Source organism: Salvelinus alpinus, chromosome 5 (assembly GCF_045679555.1).
Source record: "Salvelinus alpinus chromosome 5, SLU_Salpinus.1, whole genome shotgun sequence".
Taxonomy (NCBI): Eukaryota; Metazoa; Chordata; class Actinopteri; order Salmoniformes; family Salmonidae; genus Salvelinus; species Salvelinus alpinus.
The window spans coordinates 88,496,947-88,512,927 of record NC_092090.1 but is presented as its reverse complement, the minus strand read 5'-3'; the positions used below and the strand labels follow the sequence as shown (position 1 = coordinate 88,512,927).

At 43.1% G+C, this 15,981-nt stretch overlaps 1 protein-coding gene across 2 annotated transcripts in view; it reads left to right on the top strand.

The window, feature by feature from the left end:
- Positions 1-12,724, top strand: part of LOC139577170 (pneumococcal serine-rich repeat protein-like) — a 35,630-nt gene extending 22,906 nt beyond the window's left edge. The window contains exons 4-8 of one of the 2 annotated variants that reach the window (XM_071404066.1): positions 1,758-1,916; positions 2,814-2,896; positions 9,965-10,109; positions 10,369-10,590; positions 10,672-12,724. In XM_071404066.1, coding sequence (XP_071260167.1) covers positions 1,758-1,916; positions 2,814-2,896; positions 9,965-10,109; positions 10,369-10,590; positions 10,672-10,877 — 815 coding nt within the window. In that variant the 3' untranslated portion in view covers positions 10,878-12,724. The remainder of the gene's footprint in view (positions 1-1,757; positions 1,917-2,813; positions 2,897-9,964; positions 10,110-10,368; positions 10,591-10,671) is intronic. The other variant, XM_071404067.1, reaches the window with a different exon arrangement.
- Positions 12,725-15,981: the final 3,257 nt, after the last annotated feature.

The window sequence follows — 15,981 nt, the reverse complement described above, 5'->3', positions numbered from 1 at the left end:
TGAGACTCTTAGACTGATTCATTCAGATACTGGAGGCAGCGTAGAAATGTGTGGTCAGAAAGCCAGGGGCTACAGTCTCTTCACATATCAGACAGACCACAGATTGTCACAGTTTTCCATGTCTGCAAACACAATGGTCTATTAAAGAAATCACAGACGTTCGGTTAATACCCACGAGTCCAGGTGTAAAGTAATTTTCCAGTACAGGTGTTTTAGACGTCACGTCCTCTCTTGTTCACCTCAACAATGATCCAATCGTTCACTGGCCCTAAGCAGGGTATGTGAAAGGAATCAGTAGACATCATTTGTTCAACAGAACCTGGGTTGACACACTCAAGCTTCATGTTTGAAGTTTTAATGTCACATGCACAAGTACAGTGAAATGCCTGATTATGTCATTCAGACCAACTCATAGCCTCTTATTCTCTATTGAGTCTATAGCTTGACTGCACCCCATTTTGTCCCTGGTGTGTTGACCCAGGGCAATGTACATGCTGGCCAGTCTGTCCTGACCATACTCCGAATGTTGCTGCCATTACTCATCACTGAGTCAGGGCTGGATCCCGTATGCTTAGACGCAGCTGTTTTCTCAGGGTCTCTTGCCAGAAGACAAACAGAGAAAAGGCTATGATAACACTCTTTGTTTAGCCCATATACAGCTGTATTAAGGGAATAAGAGAGTGAGAAGGTAAGTAGTAAATATAAGTAAATAGATGTGTCACAGTAGTACATACACACACACACGCCAGAGTCTTTCTCTCACCTCCTCACTGGTTTATAGGGTGCTGGGGACTAGAGGGGAGAGAGAGAGGGAAAGAGAGGAGAGGGAGAGAGGGGAGAGAGGGGAGAGAGAGAGGGGGGGAGAGAGAGAGAGAGATGACCATATTAGTAACACATATTTCCCTCAGATTACAGACTCACAAAGAATTCGAAAACAAATCCAATTTTGATAAACTCCCATATCTATTGGGTGAAACACCACAGTGTGCATCACAGCATCAAGATGTGTGACCTGTTGCCACAAGAAAAGAGTAACCAGTGAAGAACAAACACCATTGAGAATACAATATTTATGTTTATTTATTTATTTTCCCTTTTGTACTTTAACTATTTGCACATTGTTACAACACTGTATATAGACATAATATGACATTTGAAATGTCTCTATTATTTTGGAACTTGTGTGAGTGTAATATTTACTGTCCACTTTGTATTGTTTATTTAACTTTTAAAGCCCCTTGAATTGAGAGGGGGGGGCTCTGATTAGAGAGCAGTCTGAGATAACAGCAGAGCCAGGGGGCTCAGAGTGACCTTATAAAGACACACAGTACCCCGCTCTCTGTCTCCTAGTTATCTCCTGAACCTAATTGGTGTGCACTGGAGGATAGGGATGAAACCCAGATCAACATGCAGATAGGACCATGTTCCTACAGGTGTTGGGTGGATTAGACATTCTTAGGGGAGAGACTCTTTTTCCTTTTTCAGTGAAAATATAGTGAAAGGTATTAGAATGTGTGTAACCCTTTTATTCATTAATCACATTACCTTTTTTTTGCCAAGTTGTAGACTCATGCATTGTTAACAAACTTTTCCCCCCCTCAATCAATACGTTTTTGAAAATGCCGTGTTTATTTACAGGCATTCTGTCCATTGTAAAAGTCTGTGTGATTGTCCATGGATTCTCAGCTGCTGTTATCTTTTTTATTGTACCGTTGAAGCACAAATGCCTGTGATACACATTCTCCCTCTCTCCTCAGACACTGAGACGTGTGACTATGGCTGGCACAAGTTCCAGGGCCACTGCTACAAGTACATCCCCCAGAGGAGGAACTGGGACACAGCGGAGAGAGAGTGCCGGGTACAGGGGGCACACCTGGCCAGCATCCTCTCCCATGATGAGCAGCAGTTTGTCAACCGTAAGTGTGATATCACACGCATGCATGCACACGCCATGAAAACAATACTATTAGTTGTACACAAGACAACACAAGACACAAAGCCAACCTGTCACGCCCTGACCACAGAGAGCTGTTTATTCTATGTTGGTTGGGGCGTGATAGTGACTAGGGTGGGTCATCTAGGTGATTAATGGTTTATGTTGGCCTGGTATGCTTCCCAATCAGAGACAGCTGTTTATCGTTGTCTCTGATTGGGGATCATATTTAGGCAGCCATTTCCCCTTTGTGTTTTGTGGGATCTTGTCTACAGCTAGTTGCCTGTGTGCACACCAGTAGCGTCACGGTTCGTTTGTGCGTTATTGTTTTTGTTTGGGGAGTTTCTATTAATTAAAAGATGTGGAACTCTACGCACGCTGCGCCTTGGTCCGATCATTATGACGAACATGACACAACCATAGAATAATGCTCAATGACACAGTCTTAACCGTCTGAAAATGACTACAGTATTTCACAAGTGTTCTTCTTAATGCTGATTTAAAACCCCTGCAGCTAATTGTAGGATTATCCTACATCTGGAATTTGCAGAAACACCAGGGAATTCCCAACAGATTTATCCCCATGCTCCTCGTCTTAAAGTCAGTATACACTAATCTCATTAATGAATATGGGCTGTGGAGCAGAGAGGCATAGTGGATTACTACAGTAGGTTTTTGGGTGGTTGGCAGCAACAGTGGAGTAGACGACAAACGTCTTGGCTGAGAGAGAGAAAACGCAGGCAGTTGGAACAGGAAGAGTGATGCATGTGTAGAAAAATGCTTCTCTCGCTCTCTCTTTATGGAGGGACTGAAAAGTGCCTAATAAGGCATTGGAATCAACTCATTGACCTCCTGTGTTCTGTTGTCCCCTTCACGGCAGGCCTTGGACAGGACTACCAGTGGATCGGCCTGAACGATAAGATGTACGAGAATGACTTCCGCTGGACTGACAGCACGCCCATGGTAAGAAGGGGTTCTCACACTTTTTAGCCTCGACAAACCGTGTTGAATCCCGGTAAATATTTACAGGGATACTGCTGACAAACACGGTCATCTAGGAGATGTGTCATTTCCTCCGGTGGTAAATGAGGAAACTCTCTGTGGTCACTTTCTCATGACATACCCTACTATCTCCTCTACACCCTGTTGGACAAGCTCATTGGCTTGGCGTCATGCTCATAGAAATATAATGAATAGAACAGGCGTTCCCATTCAAGACAATGATGGCATAATGGGGGGGACTGCGAGTGTACCCATAGAGGCAAAGCAGGAAGTAAAAGCAGGAAGTGTACCCAATAATCGGTGCTGTCCCGGGTGGCGCAGTGGTCTAAGGCACTGTATCGCAGTGCTAGCTGTGCCACCAGAGATTCTGGGTTCGAGTCCAGGCTCTGTCGCAGCCGGCCGCGACCGGGAGGCCCATGGGGCGGCACACAATTGGCCCAGCGTCGTCCGGGTTAGGGAGGGTTTGGCCGGCAGGGATATCCTTGTCTCATCGCGCACTAGCGACTCTTGTGGCGGGCCGGGCGCAGTGCACGCTGACCAGGTTGACAGGTGTACGGTGTTTCCTCCGACACATTGGTGCGGCTGGCTTCCGGGTTGGATGGGCATTGTGTCAAGAAGCAGTGCGGCTTGGTCGGGTTGTGTTTCGGAGGACGCATGGCTCTCGACCTTCGCCTCTCCCGAGTCCGTATGGGAGTTGCAGCGATGAGACAAGACTATAACTACTACCAATTGGATACCACGAAATTGGGGAGAAAAAAGGGGTGTAAAAAAAAAAAAATCGGTGCTGTGAGTTGTTGAATCAACTGACATTACAAAAAATACATTACATTGCATGAGTCACATCAGTTAACATCATTTGAATGACCGTTCTACATTACCATGGGAATTATTGCATCACAATACCAGACAGCCATTGCAAGTGTACCCATGAGTTTCCCAGTCAAATTGCCAGGGTTAGAGGTTCCAAGCCCGTTCTATTCATTGTATTGCTATTGCTATGGAAATGCTACTCTACATGTGTGACATGTGGTGCCTTTCACTAACAACAATCTCTGTCTACAAACTATAACAATAACCACACTGGCTTGAATTGTGTGTGTCTGTTGATTGTAAGAGAGGGAGAAAAATAGACATAATGAGCCTCAGTATATGTAGTGTATGTGTCTGCACAAGTGGAAGCATGTTTGTTTGTGGTCATGTAAAAGCACTGCAGATTCCCCTCACTAGACAGGAAAGTGGTTAATTACTACTTTCGGCCAGGTTGTACAGATTGGCTCTTCACTTCAAAGATAAGACCCCACCATCACCAGAGAGAGAGAGGGGTGGGGGGAAGGGCGGAGTACCGAGACGGCCTGGGGGGCAGGAGATAAGCTGTGTCCTTTTGCGGGCAGATTGAACCACCTCTCAGTTGAGAGAGATGGGAATAAAGGTGTCAATGACGCAGCAGAGAGAGGAGCTGACAGGCGCAGACAGGTACAGGCCTCCCCCTCTCCTCAGGAAGCACAGCAGGCAGCCAGACACACAGATGGGCAGCACCTGTCCCCGGCAGCAGAGAGAGATAGGTGGGGGGTGGGGTAGAGTAGTGGGCCTGGGTGGGTGGTCAGCCTTACTGTATTGTGGCTTTATCTGGGAACAGAGTGTGTCTACCTTAACAGTATTACATTCTCTCTTGAGTAAAACAACAAACACATTTAACACACACAACATTGATTCTCAATTCATTCAGGACATGTAGGAATTATAATTTGCATGTGTTGGGTCATTTTGGTTTTGTGGGAGGGAGATGCTGTTTGATTATTTTGGGGAGGATGCGTGGGGGCTGTTGTGGGCATTTGCTACGTCAGTTAGCTGAGCAGGAAGCTGAGGTTGTGTTTGCTAACCGTAATAACAAGGTTCCTTGTGGGTTCTTGCATGGGGCCTCGGGGGAGGAACAAGATGGGGGGGGGTCAAGGCTTTGAACAGACTGTTTGAACCTAAAGCCTAGCTGAAAGATGGTAGCTCTGATCAATGCAGCGCTGCATTCCACGCAGCTCTGCAGCTGTGTGTATACAGCTGCAGCAAGTTTGCTATAGCAGGAAAATAATCCTGCAGCAACAGGAAATGTGAATTATTATGTGGATTATAATTAATGTACATTTTTGTACGGGTTGATACATTTCAAAGGGGAAAATAGACAATTCAGAAGCTTTTTTTGTAGCTCAAATACTCTAGTTTTACAGGGTGATCAAATTAAGATCTTACATCTGTATCATATTATAAACCAGGTAGTTTGGGTCCTGGATGCTGATTGGCTGAAATAGCATTTCAGCTCTGTGTACACCGAGTGTACAAAACATTAAGAACAGCTGGTCTTTCCATGACATAGACTGACCAGGTGAATCCAGGTGAAAGCTATGATCCCTTATTGCTGTCACTTATTAAATCCACTTCAATCAGTGTAGATTAAGACAATAGAGACAATTGAGCCATGGATTGTGTATGTGTGCCAGTCAGAGGGTAAATGTGAAAGACAAAAGGTTTAAGTTCCTTTGAACATAGCATGGTAGTAGGTGCCAGGCGCACCGGTTTGTGTCAAGAACTGCAACGCTGCTGGGTTTTTCACACTCAATAGTTTCCCGTCTGTATCAAGAATGGTCCACCAACCAAAGGACATCCAGACAAATTTTTTATTGCAGATAAGTTATCCAGAAACAGGGTGAGCAAATTAAGATCTTACATCTGTATGTGTGTGTGTGTACGACAATTATCGTGTGTTGAAGCGGAGTTACACTAGTAATGCCAGGCATGTATTGAATGACACACCATTACTGTGTAATGTGGAGGAACCATAGCAAAGCATTGAGAAGCCTCCTCTTAGCTCCTCTCTCACCTTGTTAGAAATACAATTGTTCCTGTCACAGGGAAATTATATTATTCATGTGGCATTGTAAATATACTTTGTGGATGAATAGAGAATTAAGCAATAAGGCACGAGGGGGTGTGGTATATGGCCAATAAAACACGGCTAAGGGCTGTTCTTAGCACGACCCAACGCGGAGTGCCTGGATACAACCCTTAGCCATGGTACATTGGCCATATATGACGGGTATGACAAAACATTCATTTTTACTGCTCTAATTACGTTGGTAACCAGTTTATGATGGCAATAAGGCACCTTGGGGGTTTTTAGTATATGGCCAATATACTGTACCATGGCTAAGGGCTGTATCCACGCACTCCATGATGCGTCATGCATAAGAACAGCCCCTAGCTGTAGTATATTGGCCAGATACCTCACCCCCTCGGGGCTTATTGCTTAAATATAGCACGGCTAAGGGCTGTTCGCAGGAACAAAGCGGAGTGCCTGGAGACAGCCCTTAGCTGTGGTATATTGAGCATACTGCATACCACAAACTCCCAGATGCCTTATTGCTAATATAAACTGGTTACCAAAGTAATTAGAGCAATACATATTTCATGTTTTGTCATACCCGTTGTATATAGTCTGATATACCACAGCTGTCAGACAATTAGCATTCAGGGCTCGAACCACCCAGTTTATAATGGCCTTCGGAAAGTATTCAGACCCCCTTGACTTTTTCCATATTTTGTTACGTTACAGCCTTATTCTAAAATGTATTAAATAAAACAATTCCCTCAGCAATCTACACACAATACCCCATAATGACAAAGCAAAACCAGGTTTTTAGAAACATTAGCAAATGTATTAAAACTTAAAATAGAAATACCTTATTTACATAAGTATTCAGATCCTTTAAAATGAGACTCGAAATTGAGCTCAGGTGCATCCTGTTTCCATTGATCATCCTTGAGATGTTTCTAAAACTTGATTGGAGTCCACCTGTGGTAAATTCAATTAATTGGACATGATTTGGAAAGGCACACACCTATCTATGTAAGGTCTCACAGTTGACAGTGCATGTCAGAGCAAAAGCCAAGCCATGAGGTCGAAGGAATTGTCCGTAGAGCCACCGAGATAGGATTGTTTTAATCTGGGGAAGGGTACCAAAACATTTCTGCAGCATTGAAGGTCCCCAAGAACACAGTGGCCTCCATCATTCTTAAATGGAAGAAGTTTGGAACCACCAAGACTCTTCCTAGAACTGGACATCCTGCCATACTGAGCAATCGGGGGAGAAGGGCCTTGGTCAGGGAGGTGACCAAGAACCCGATATCCACTCTAACAGATATCTAGAGTTCCTCGTGGAGATGGGAGAACCTTCCAGAAGGACAACCATCTCTGCAGCACTCCACCAATCAGGCCTTTATGGTAGAGTGGCCAGGTGGAAGCCACTCCTCAGTAAAAGGCACATGACAGCGCGCTATGAGTTTGCATAAGGCACCTAAATACTCTCAGACCATAAGAAACAAGGTTCTCTGGTCTGATGAAACCAAGATTGAACTCTTTGGCCTGAATGTCAAGCGTCATGTCTGGAGGAAACATGGCATCACCCCTACGTTGAAGCATGGTGGTGGCAGCATCATGCCGTGGGGTTGTTTTTCAGCAGCAGGGACTGGGAGACTAGTCAGGATCGAGGCAAAGATGAACGGAGCAAAGTACAGAGAGATCCTTGATGATAACTTGCTCCAGAGCGCTCAGGACCTCAGACTGGGGCGAAGGTTCACCTTCCATCAGGACAACGACCCTAAGCACACAGCCAAGGCAATGCATGAGTGGCTTCGGGACAAGTCTCTGAATGTCCTTGAGTGGCCCAGCCAGAGCCCGGACTTGAACCGGAACAAATATCTCTGGAGACACCTGAACATAGCTGTGCAGCAACACTCCCCATCCAACCTGACAGAGGTTGAGGCGATTTGCAGAGAAGAATGGGAGAAACTCCCCAAATACAGGTGTGCCAAGCTTGTAGCGTCATACCCAAGAAGATTCAAGACTGTAATTACTGCCAAAGGTGCTTCAACAAAGTACTGAGTATAGGGTCTTAATACTAATGCAAATGTGATATTTTCATTTTTTTTAATAAATTAGCAATAATTTCTAAAACAGTTTTTGCTTTGACATTATGTGCTATTGTGTGTAGATTGATGAGAAAACAACAACAATTGAATACATTTTAGAATAAGGCTGTAACCTATCAAAATGTGGAAAAAGTCAAGGGGTCTGAATACTTTCCAAAGGCACTGTACCATACCCCTCGGGACATATTGCTTATTTCTCTATTCATCCAAATAAAGTATATTTACAATGCCACATGAATAATATAATTTCCCTGTGACAGGAACAATTGTATTTCTAACAAGGTGAGAGAGGAGCGAAGAGGAGGCTTCTCAATGCTTTGCTATGGTTCCTCCACATTACACAGTAATGGTGTGTCATTCAATACATGCCTGGCATTACTAGTGTAACTCCGCTTCAACACACGATAATTGTCGTACACACACACACATACAGATGTAAGATCTTAATTTGCTCACCCTGTTTCTGGATAACTTATCTGCAATAAAAAATTGTCTGGATGTCCTTTAGTTGGTGGACCATTCTTGATACAGACGGGAAACTATTGAGTGTGAAAAACCCAGCAGCGTTGCAGTTCTTGACACAAACCGGTGCGCCTGGCACCTACTACCATACCATGTTCAAAGGCACTTAAACCTTTTGTCTTTCACATTCACCCTCTGACTGGCACCCACACAATCCATGTCTCAATTGTCTCTGTTGTCTTAATCTACACTGATTGAAGAGGACTTAATAAGTGACAGCAATAGGGGATCATAGCTTTCACCTGAATTCACCTGGTCAGTCTATGTCATGGAAAGACCAGCTGTTCTTAATGTTTTGTACACTCGGTGTACACACAGCTGAAATGCTATTTCAGCCAATCAGCATCCAGGACCCAAACTACCCGGTTTATAATATCCAATACTCCACATTGGATCAATATGTCCTCCGTCTTACAAATGTGCAATATGACAGTGTACATGTGTTAGAAACATTCTATTTCCCATGACTGTTTCCATCCTGCACAGCACAACTGTACCAGTATAATGTTTATCTGAGCAGGACTCACAGGCTCAGTTTATTTAGTGATTTGGCCTCTTTTCTGTTCCTTTGTTTGGCTTTGGAGCGAAGTCTCTCACAGGGTCCCAGTGAAAAGTCTGGAGGGTGATGTCATAGTGTAGCTGAGCAGTGGGTTACAGTGTCCTTTGGGAACTGAGGCAGCAGTGTGGAGAGGTGAGGGTGGAGTATAGAAGTGTGGAGGGGGTGAGGAGAGAGTGGTGGAGGGGGTGGGGATAGAGGAGAGGGGGTGGAGGGGGTGAGGAGAGAAGGTGGAGAGGTTGAGGAGAGAGGGGAGGAGGGGTAGGGAGAGAGGAGAGAGCGTGGTTGGAGAGACAGAGGAGTAGGATAGTCTGTTTGAAAGTAGGAGAAAGTAAAAAGTGATTTTAATTCCCCAAAGTCACGGTACATTCTACCGTTATCTATCACCCCTGCAACTCTTCACCAGGTTGTCGCTGTAAGTGAAAAATAGTTTTCACTCCATCTACCTGGTAAAATGAAGGTTAAATCGGATTAAAAAAAGTATTGTCGTAATGATTCTAGTTCCAGATGTGTCAATATGTCTGTGTTGATCTGAACAGGCAGAAGGAACATAGAGCCCTCCAGTGGATGATATAAGCATTACATTCAGCTGTCACTTATAAGTCATTCAGAAATGGCCCCACCAACCTAACTACACACTGGAAAGCTATTTTAAGCTCGTTAATAACCAATGTAATGGCCTTTACCCCAGAGGAGACTTGAGACTGGATTATCACTGACCATATCTATTGTTCCAATTATACCCCAGAGATAACGAGTGCTGCCAGCATGTTGTTAGCTGTTATTCTAAAATAAAGAGAGTGTGTATCTGTGCTGATTTCAGCTCGGACAAAGTGAGGCACTTGCTAGAGGAAATTTACTAAAGTGTCTTTACTGTGATCCTGGTCCGATCCTTCTTATAATGATGATGATGATGTGGACAATGATAATGAGGATCCAATCGTGATGGTCTGTTTCTTCTTCTTTTCCCATAGCAATATGACAACTGGCGTCCCAACCAGCCAGACAGTTTCTTCTCATCTGGAGAGGACTGTGTGGTGATGATCTGGCACGAGGACGGCCAGTGGAATGACGTGCCCTGCAACTACCATCTCACCTTCACCTGCAAGAAAGGCACAGGTATCACAGAAATACAGTTAAAAAATGCCACAAGTACTTTAATGTTAGCAATAATTGTCCCACCTAGATATCCTAAGATGGATGCACTAACTGTAAGTCTCTCTGGACAGGAGCGTCTGCTAAATGACTGAAATGTTGAGAGCTATTTCAATCCACTGACATGTACATTTATCTATCATTCATTCATTCATTCATCCACCCACCCATTCATCCATCCATTCATTTATTTGTTTATTCATCCATCCATCCATCCATTCAGCCATTCATTCTCCCATCAACCCCTGTGTGTTCTTCCCAGTGGACTGTAACCAGCCCCCTCTGGTACAGAACGCTCGTACCTTCGGCAGGAAGAGGTCACGCTATGAGATCAACGCACTAGTGAGGTACCAGTGTAGGGACGGTTTCATCCAGAGGCACGTGCCAACCATCCGTTGCCGTGAAGATGGCCGATGGGACATCCCCAAAATCGCCTGCATGAGTCGTGAGTACAGTAGATCGATTAATTGATTCTAGTGATGATCGCTCCACATTTTCTGACCAAGTGCTATTGTTTCTTCCCCAGCATCAAACTTCCAGAGGGACTTTGCGAGGAGGCAGAGTTACAGTCTGTTCAGTAGCAACAAATACAAGCGGCGGTCCGACGAGGCGGCGGCCCGACATCATCCTCACCATCGAGGAAGGAGAGAGAGGAGAGGCAGAAGACAAGCAGAAGACAATGATCGCCATGGTTACGCTAGGTTACGTTTACTCAGAACCAGCATAGCCTAAACCATAGGAACGCAGGACTGTTAGTTATGTGGATATTTTATTATATTTTTAAATGTAATGAAAACATTTGAAGAACTTTAAAGAATGAAAGGACAAAAAGAAGAAACCCAAAGGATATTTACAATTTTTCTTGCAATTTTGATGATGGAATCTTGGAATGATGTGCCTTTATAAGAATATTCTTTAAAATAATATTTCTTTAAAAAGGGACACTATTTTATAACAAAGCCAAAGTGGATACCTTCTGTTGGCTACTGGGAAAGTGTGCTGGAGATGTACTTTGGACCAAATAATGCATTCATCCGCAACTATACGATTTTCTCCATTTTATACAGACAGGAGAGCGTTCAACTCTTACATTGGGAAAAAGATACAGCTTTTGTGAAAATATAGCGCTTATGTTATGCAAAAGAATACAATTCATTTACAAATAGTCTGTGCTACGCAGGCACTGACAATCAAATGAATCCACAGTACTCAATCCATCTCTCTCTTCTCTACATTATTCCGGAAATTACATTTCAAAGAAAGAGGTTCCATGCTTGGGTTTATCTTGTTGTTACACATGATTACTGTATGCATTTTATACAGAGTTTTTCATCCAATACCACGCTTGGGACTGTCCGATGACACACGTGACTGACCAATCAGATTTCAGATCACAGAAAGAAAAACTGAAACATGGCGAAGGCCCATCCAATCAGAATTTAGATTGCTGGAGACCTTTTATCACTAGCTCTTTGTCATCAGCTGCCGTCTTCATCCCGTCTCATCCATAGATATATAAAGAATATATGATGCGTTGATAATGGGTTAATGTTTGTGCACATCCATTTAACACTTTTGCTTTCTATTGTATGTTGAGAAACTAGAGAGGAGATTTCTAAGTATTATTTGACTGAGGGCCAAATGAGTGTCTCCTCCGAGGCCCTAAAGGCCTTATACATTGAAGTGAAGCCATCGACCTGTAAATTATGTGGCTGTGTTGAATGAAACTATAGAAGGGAAAGGAGGGTTATGGAATGTATGTTTTCTAGACAATATAACCTGGAATTCCTTGCTACGTTTACAACAAATGCGAGGTATTTTAATGTTACTAAAACAATGTTATAAAAATCCTTTAAAAAATGAGCTTTGCTTCTGTTCTGCCTGAGGGGGTAACTTTTCTGTTTCCTGACACTGTAGGTGACTCAAGCTCTTCGCTTCCATGTGATATTTTCTTAGGTCAATGTAAAACTACTATTGAGAGAATGTACTTAGTGAAACACTTCGAAAGACTTGAACAAACACCTTTTTTAACAAAAGATACAAATAATTTATTTTTCAAGCTGCTCTTCCTCTTCTTGCTACGTTATTGTTTTGTAAGTGAAATATTCTGACGATGCAATCACTTGGTCTGACTAGTCTCAATACTACATGTATTTACATGCTTTGTAGGAGACAGCTAACATCGCAGTATCTGAGTCAATGTGATGAAGATATTGCTTTACTACACACTACGCTAGACAGGCCTTATAGTATGACATTTAGGGGTCAACAATGGACCAAAGAGTAGGGCTTCAATCAGCTGAAAGTGCAGTGTTTCCGTCACAATATCACCAAACACTTTGTACAGATTTAGTGTTGCACAATTGATGACGGTCATCCAGCAGTTGTTGTTTGTCTTTTTTTATTTGTTGTGTTTTAGCATTAAAGTGCACATAATAACATTTTATATTTACAGTATAACTTTTTTTTTTACAATGTGAAAGTCTGGGATGTTTGAGAAATACATTTTTTAATTAAACAAGACTGTTTTACCTGCTCTCAGTCACCAAAGAAATAAAAACAAAAGTTTGCCAATTTTACTCGTGTCTCCTTTTTGTTTGTAAGGTCACCACCATTACATGTATTAACAGTCTGGGGCAGGCTAGGTTTCAAAGCATGTTACAATCCATGGTTTAACGTTCAGCAGTAAGCTTTGACTTTTACTGTGAATGTGGTGGTCAACAGGACTTCACTTTGTTAGTAGTACAGTCTTACTACCAGCAGGTAGCGCTGTTCAACATTGAACTAGTTGCAAGACATGCCATTTACTGCTCAAAGCTTTGTCTACAGAAACAGTTGCTGTCAATGAACTGGGATGGCTACTTTCACTTGAAAATCTTGAGTAACTCCTGAACATTTGTTCCTTGCGACAATGCAACATGTATCCAGGAGGTGTCCTATTGCTGCCTGAACGTTTGAATTAAAATAGATATGAAAGTGTGAGAGATATAAGAAAACAAATGTATTGAATTAGAGAAAATATGATGGCTACCAAATCAAGACTCCATATTGTTGTACAGTTCACATTGTAACACAACCCTCTCACAAGTCATGACCTTTAAGGTATTGTTCTGCTTTCCATACCATTATCATCTGAACACAAATCCCTAATGGGTTGGAGCCCTGCACAGCACGCTATTACAGTTCACCAGCGCTTTTGTGCACACATCCTCGCAGGGAGAAACATTACATGTGAATGTGTAAAGTGTATTGCACTTATTCCACAAGCCCCTCTACTGACATACGTTCAGGGAGAGGTCATTGTTAGACTGAGTTTGAATTATGGTCAGCATATGGAACAGAGAGATGAGAAATTGTCACATGTCCAAATGAATGTCATTGAAGAAAGACTAGTGTTCATACATCACACACTTATTTTATTAACGTGTTAAATTGTTCCTCTTGGCTCCGGAGCGCTGGTCTGTGCTGAGAAACACAGAGAAAACAGGCTGATGCTCAAGCCTTGGCCAGTGACCCTAGGGTCAAAGACAGTACAGAACAGAGGTGGATATATCACCGCCCTGTCTCCACAGCACACAATGTTCACTTTTAGGGGACACAGGTGACCATACTCAATTCCTTTAACAAATGAGGTCAGAAGCACATGTCTTTTCGGGTACTGAGCAGGGAATATCAGTGAGGCTCAAAACGTTGGTATGGGTTGGAGCCTTCAATGTTTTGTTGGAGCATCTGCGTGTGGGGGCTTTACTTTTCTACCTATGCAATGCCTTAAAAATAATTCTGTACAAATAATGGTTTAAAATAGGGGGGCCTGTGCCCCCTTCAGTTCCACTGAACATCACGCCATTGGTCCCCAGCGCCTGCTTATTGAGAAGCTCTGTCTAAACAGGGATCAGCAACTAGATTCAGCCGCATGACGATTTTTTCTGGAGTGGATGGTCGGGGTGGCCAGAACATATTAACAAATCATTTGTAGACTGACCAAATTGACCGCAAGAAGCTCAAACATTTGCCCAAAACATAATAATTCTAAACCTGATTTCCTGGTGTTTTTACAGTATTTTATGTCCAACAATAAAAAATAAAACCAACTAAAAAATAATTGTCCTAAAAAAAGAAAAAACAATCCTCAGAAAACTTGGAGGTCCAAATAAAACCATCCACGGGCCTCCAGTTGGGGAGCCCTGCTCTACGATGAAGCAATGGTGTGAAACACCATTACCAATTCACCATTATTACATACAATAACAGTGAGTAGATGAATGCTTATTGTGAACATTGCTGCTCTAGCTGTCATTAGCATTACAGGCCTCTGGCTGGATGTCCCACGGAGAGAAACCCTTCAATCTTCCTCATGAAACAGACATCCAGTTAATAAGCTCAGGAAAAGAACACTCTCTCGGTGGGTTTCTCTGGGATATCGGAGGCTTTCTTCCCTCTTTAGAAAAAAAGAGAAACATTTTGGAAAGGAAATGTGCGCCGGATTGTCCTGATAGTCTCAGGGTCTGTTTCAGTCTAATGCTCCATGTCCATCGTTTATTCATTACTTTGGCATTTCCTCAGCCGTGTAACATAATCTGGATATCAGTGACAAGCATGAAACATGGAGAGGATTTAGCCCTGACGCACACACACACATGCATGCGCACGCGCAAGCAAATGCACATGCACACATACGCACGGACATTTAACAAGCCCCCACGTTGTCTGTATACTCATGACTGCTTTGCTTTGTATAATAAAACAGCATTGCTCTTCACCTCGCCGCCATTGTTTTTTGTGGCTTTAGTGATATTCCCTGCCATCTCCTTGGCGTGTGCAGCAGTGTATTTTGAAGCAGTCTTGAAGGAGTCTCTAACACAACCTTTGGAAGTGGCATGTCAATGGGTTCTTGGGATAGTCAAACAACACCCTTACATTTGTCTGGCTTTTCCATCTGCTGACACAGTAAATGTCTCCCCGCTGAAATATACCACAAATAGAACCACTTGGAGAGACAGCTCCCTGTAATCTACTTGGTTGGCTAGGCAACACTTAGCATACCAAAGCAAAGGAGGTAGAAGTTGTCTGTCTCTGTCCTGCTGCTCTCTCACTTCTTAAATAACAGTCAGTTGAAGCACAGCTGGCAGATCTCCCATGGAGAAGTACTGTATTAACAGCTGTCAGGTCTCCCATAGAGAAGTATAAACAGCCGGTAGGTCTCCTATAGACAAGAATAAACAGCCAGGGAAGATTAAGGGGAAATACACTTAATTTCTATATATCAAATCAAATGTTATTTGCCACATGCTTAAACAACAGGTGTAGACTAACAATGAAATGCTTAGTTACGGGCCCTTCCCAACAACGCAGAGAGAATATATAGAATTAATAGAAAATAGAAACATAATAAATACACAATGAGTAACAATAACGTGGCTATATACACTGGGTACCAGTACTGAATTGACGTCAACAATATAGATAATAAACAGTAACAGCAGCATATGTGATGAGTCAAAAGAGTTAGTGCAAAAAAGGATCCATGCAGATAGTCCAGGTAGCTATTGGTTAACTATTTAACAGTCTAATAGCTTGGGGGTAGAAGCTGTTTAGGGTCCTGTTGGTTCCAAACTTGGTGCATCGGTACCGCTTGCCGTGTGGTAGCAGAGAGAACAGTCTATGACTTGGGGGGCTGGAGTCTTTGACAATTTTTAGGGCCTTCCTCTGACACCGACCGGTATAGAGGTCATGGATGGCTGGAAGCTCATATGGACTACCCTCTGTAGCGGCTAGCGGTTGAATGCCAAGCAGTTGCCATACAAAACGTGATGCAGCCAGTAAAGAGGCTCTCAAT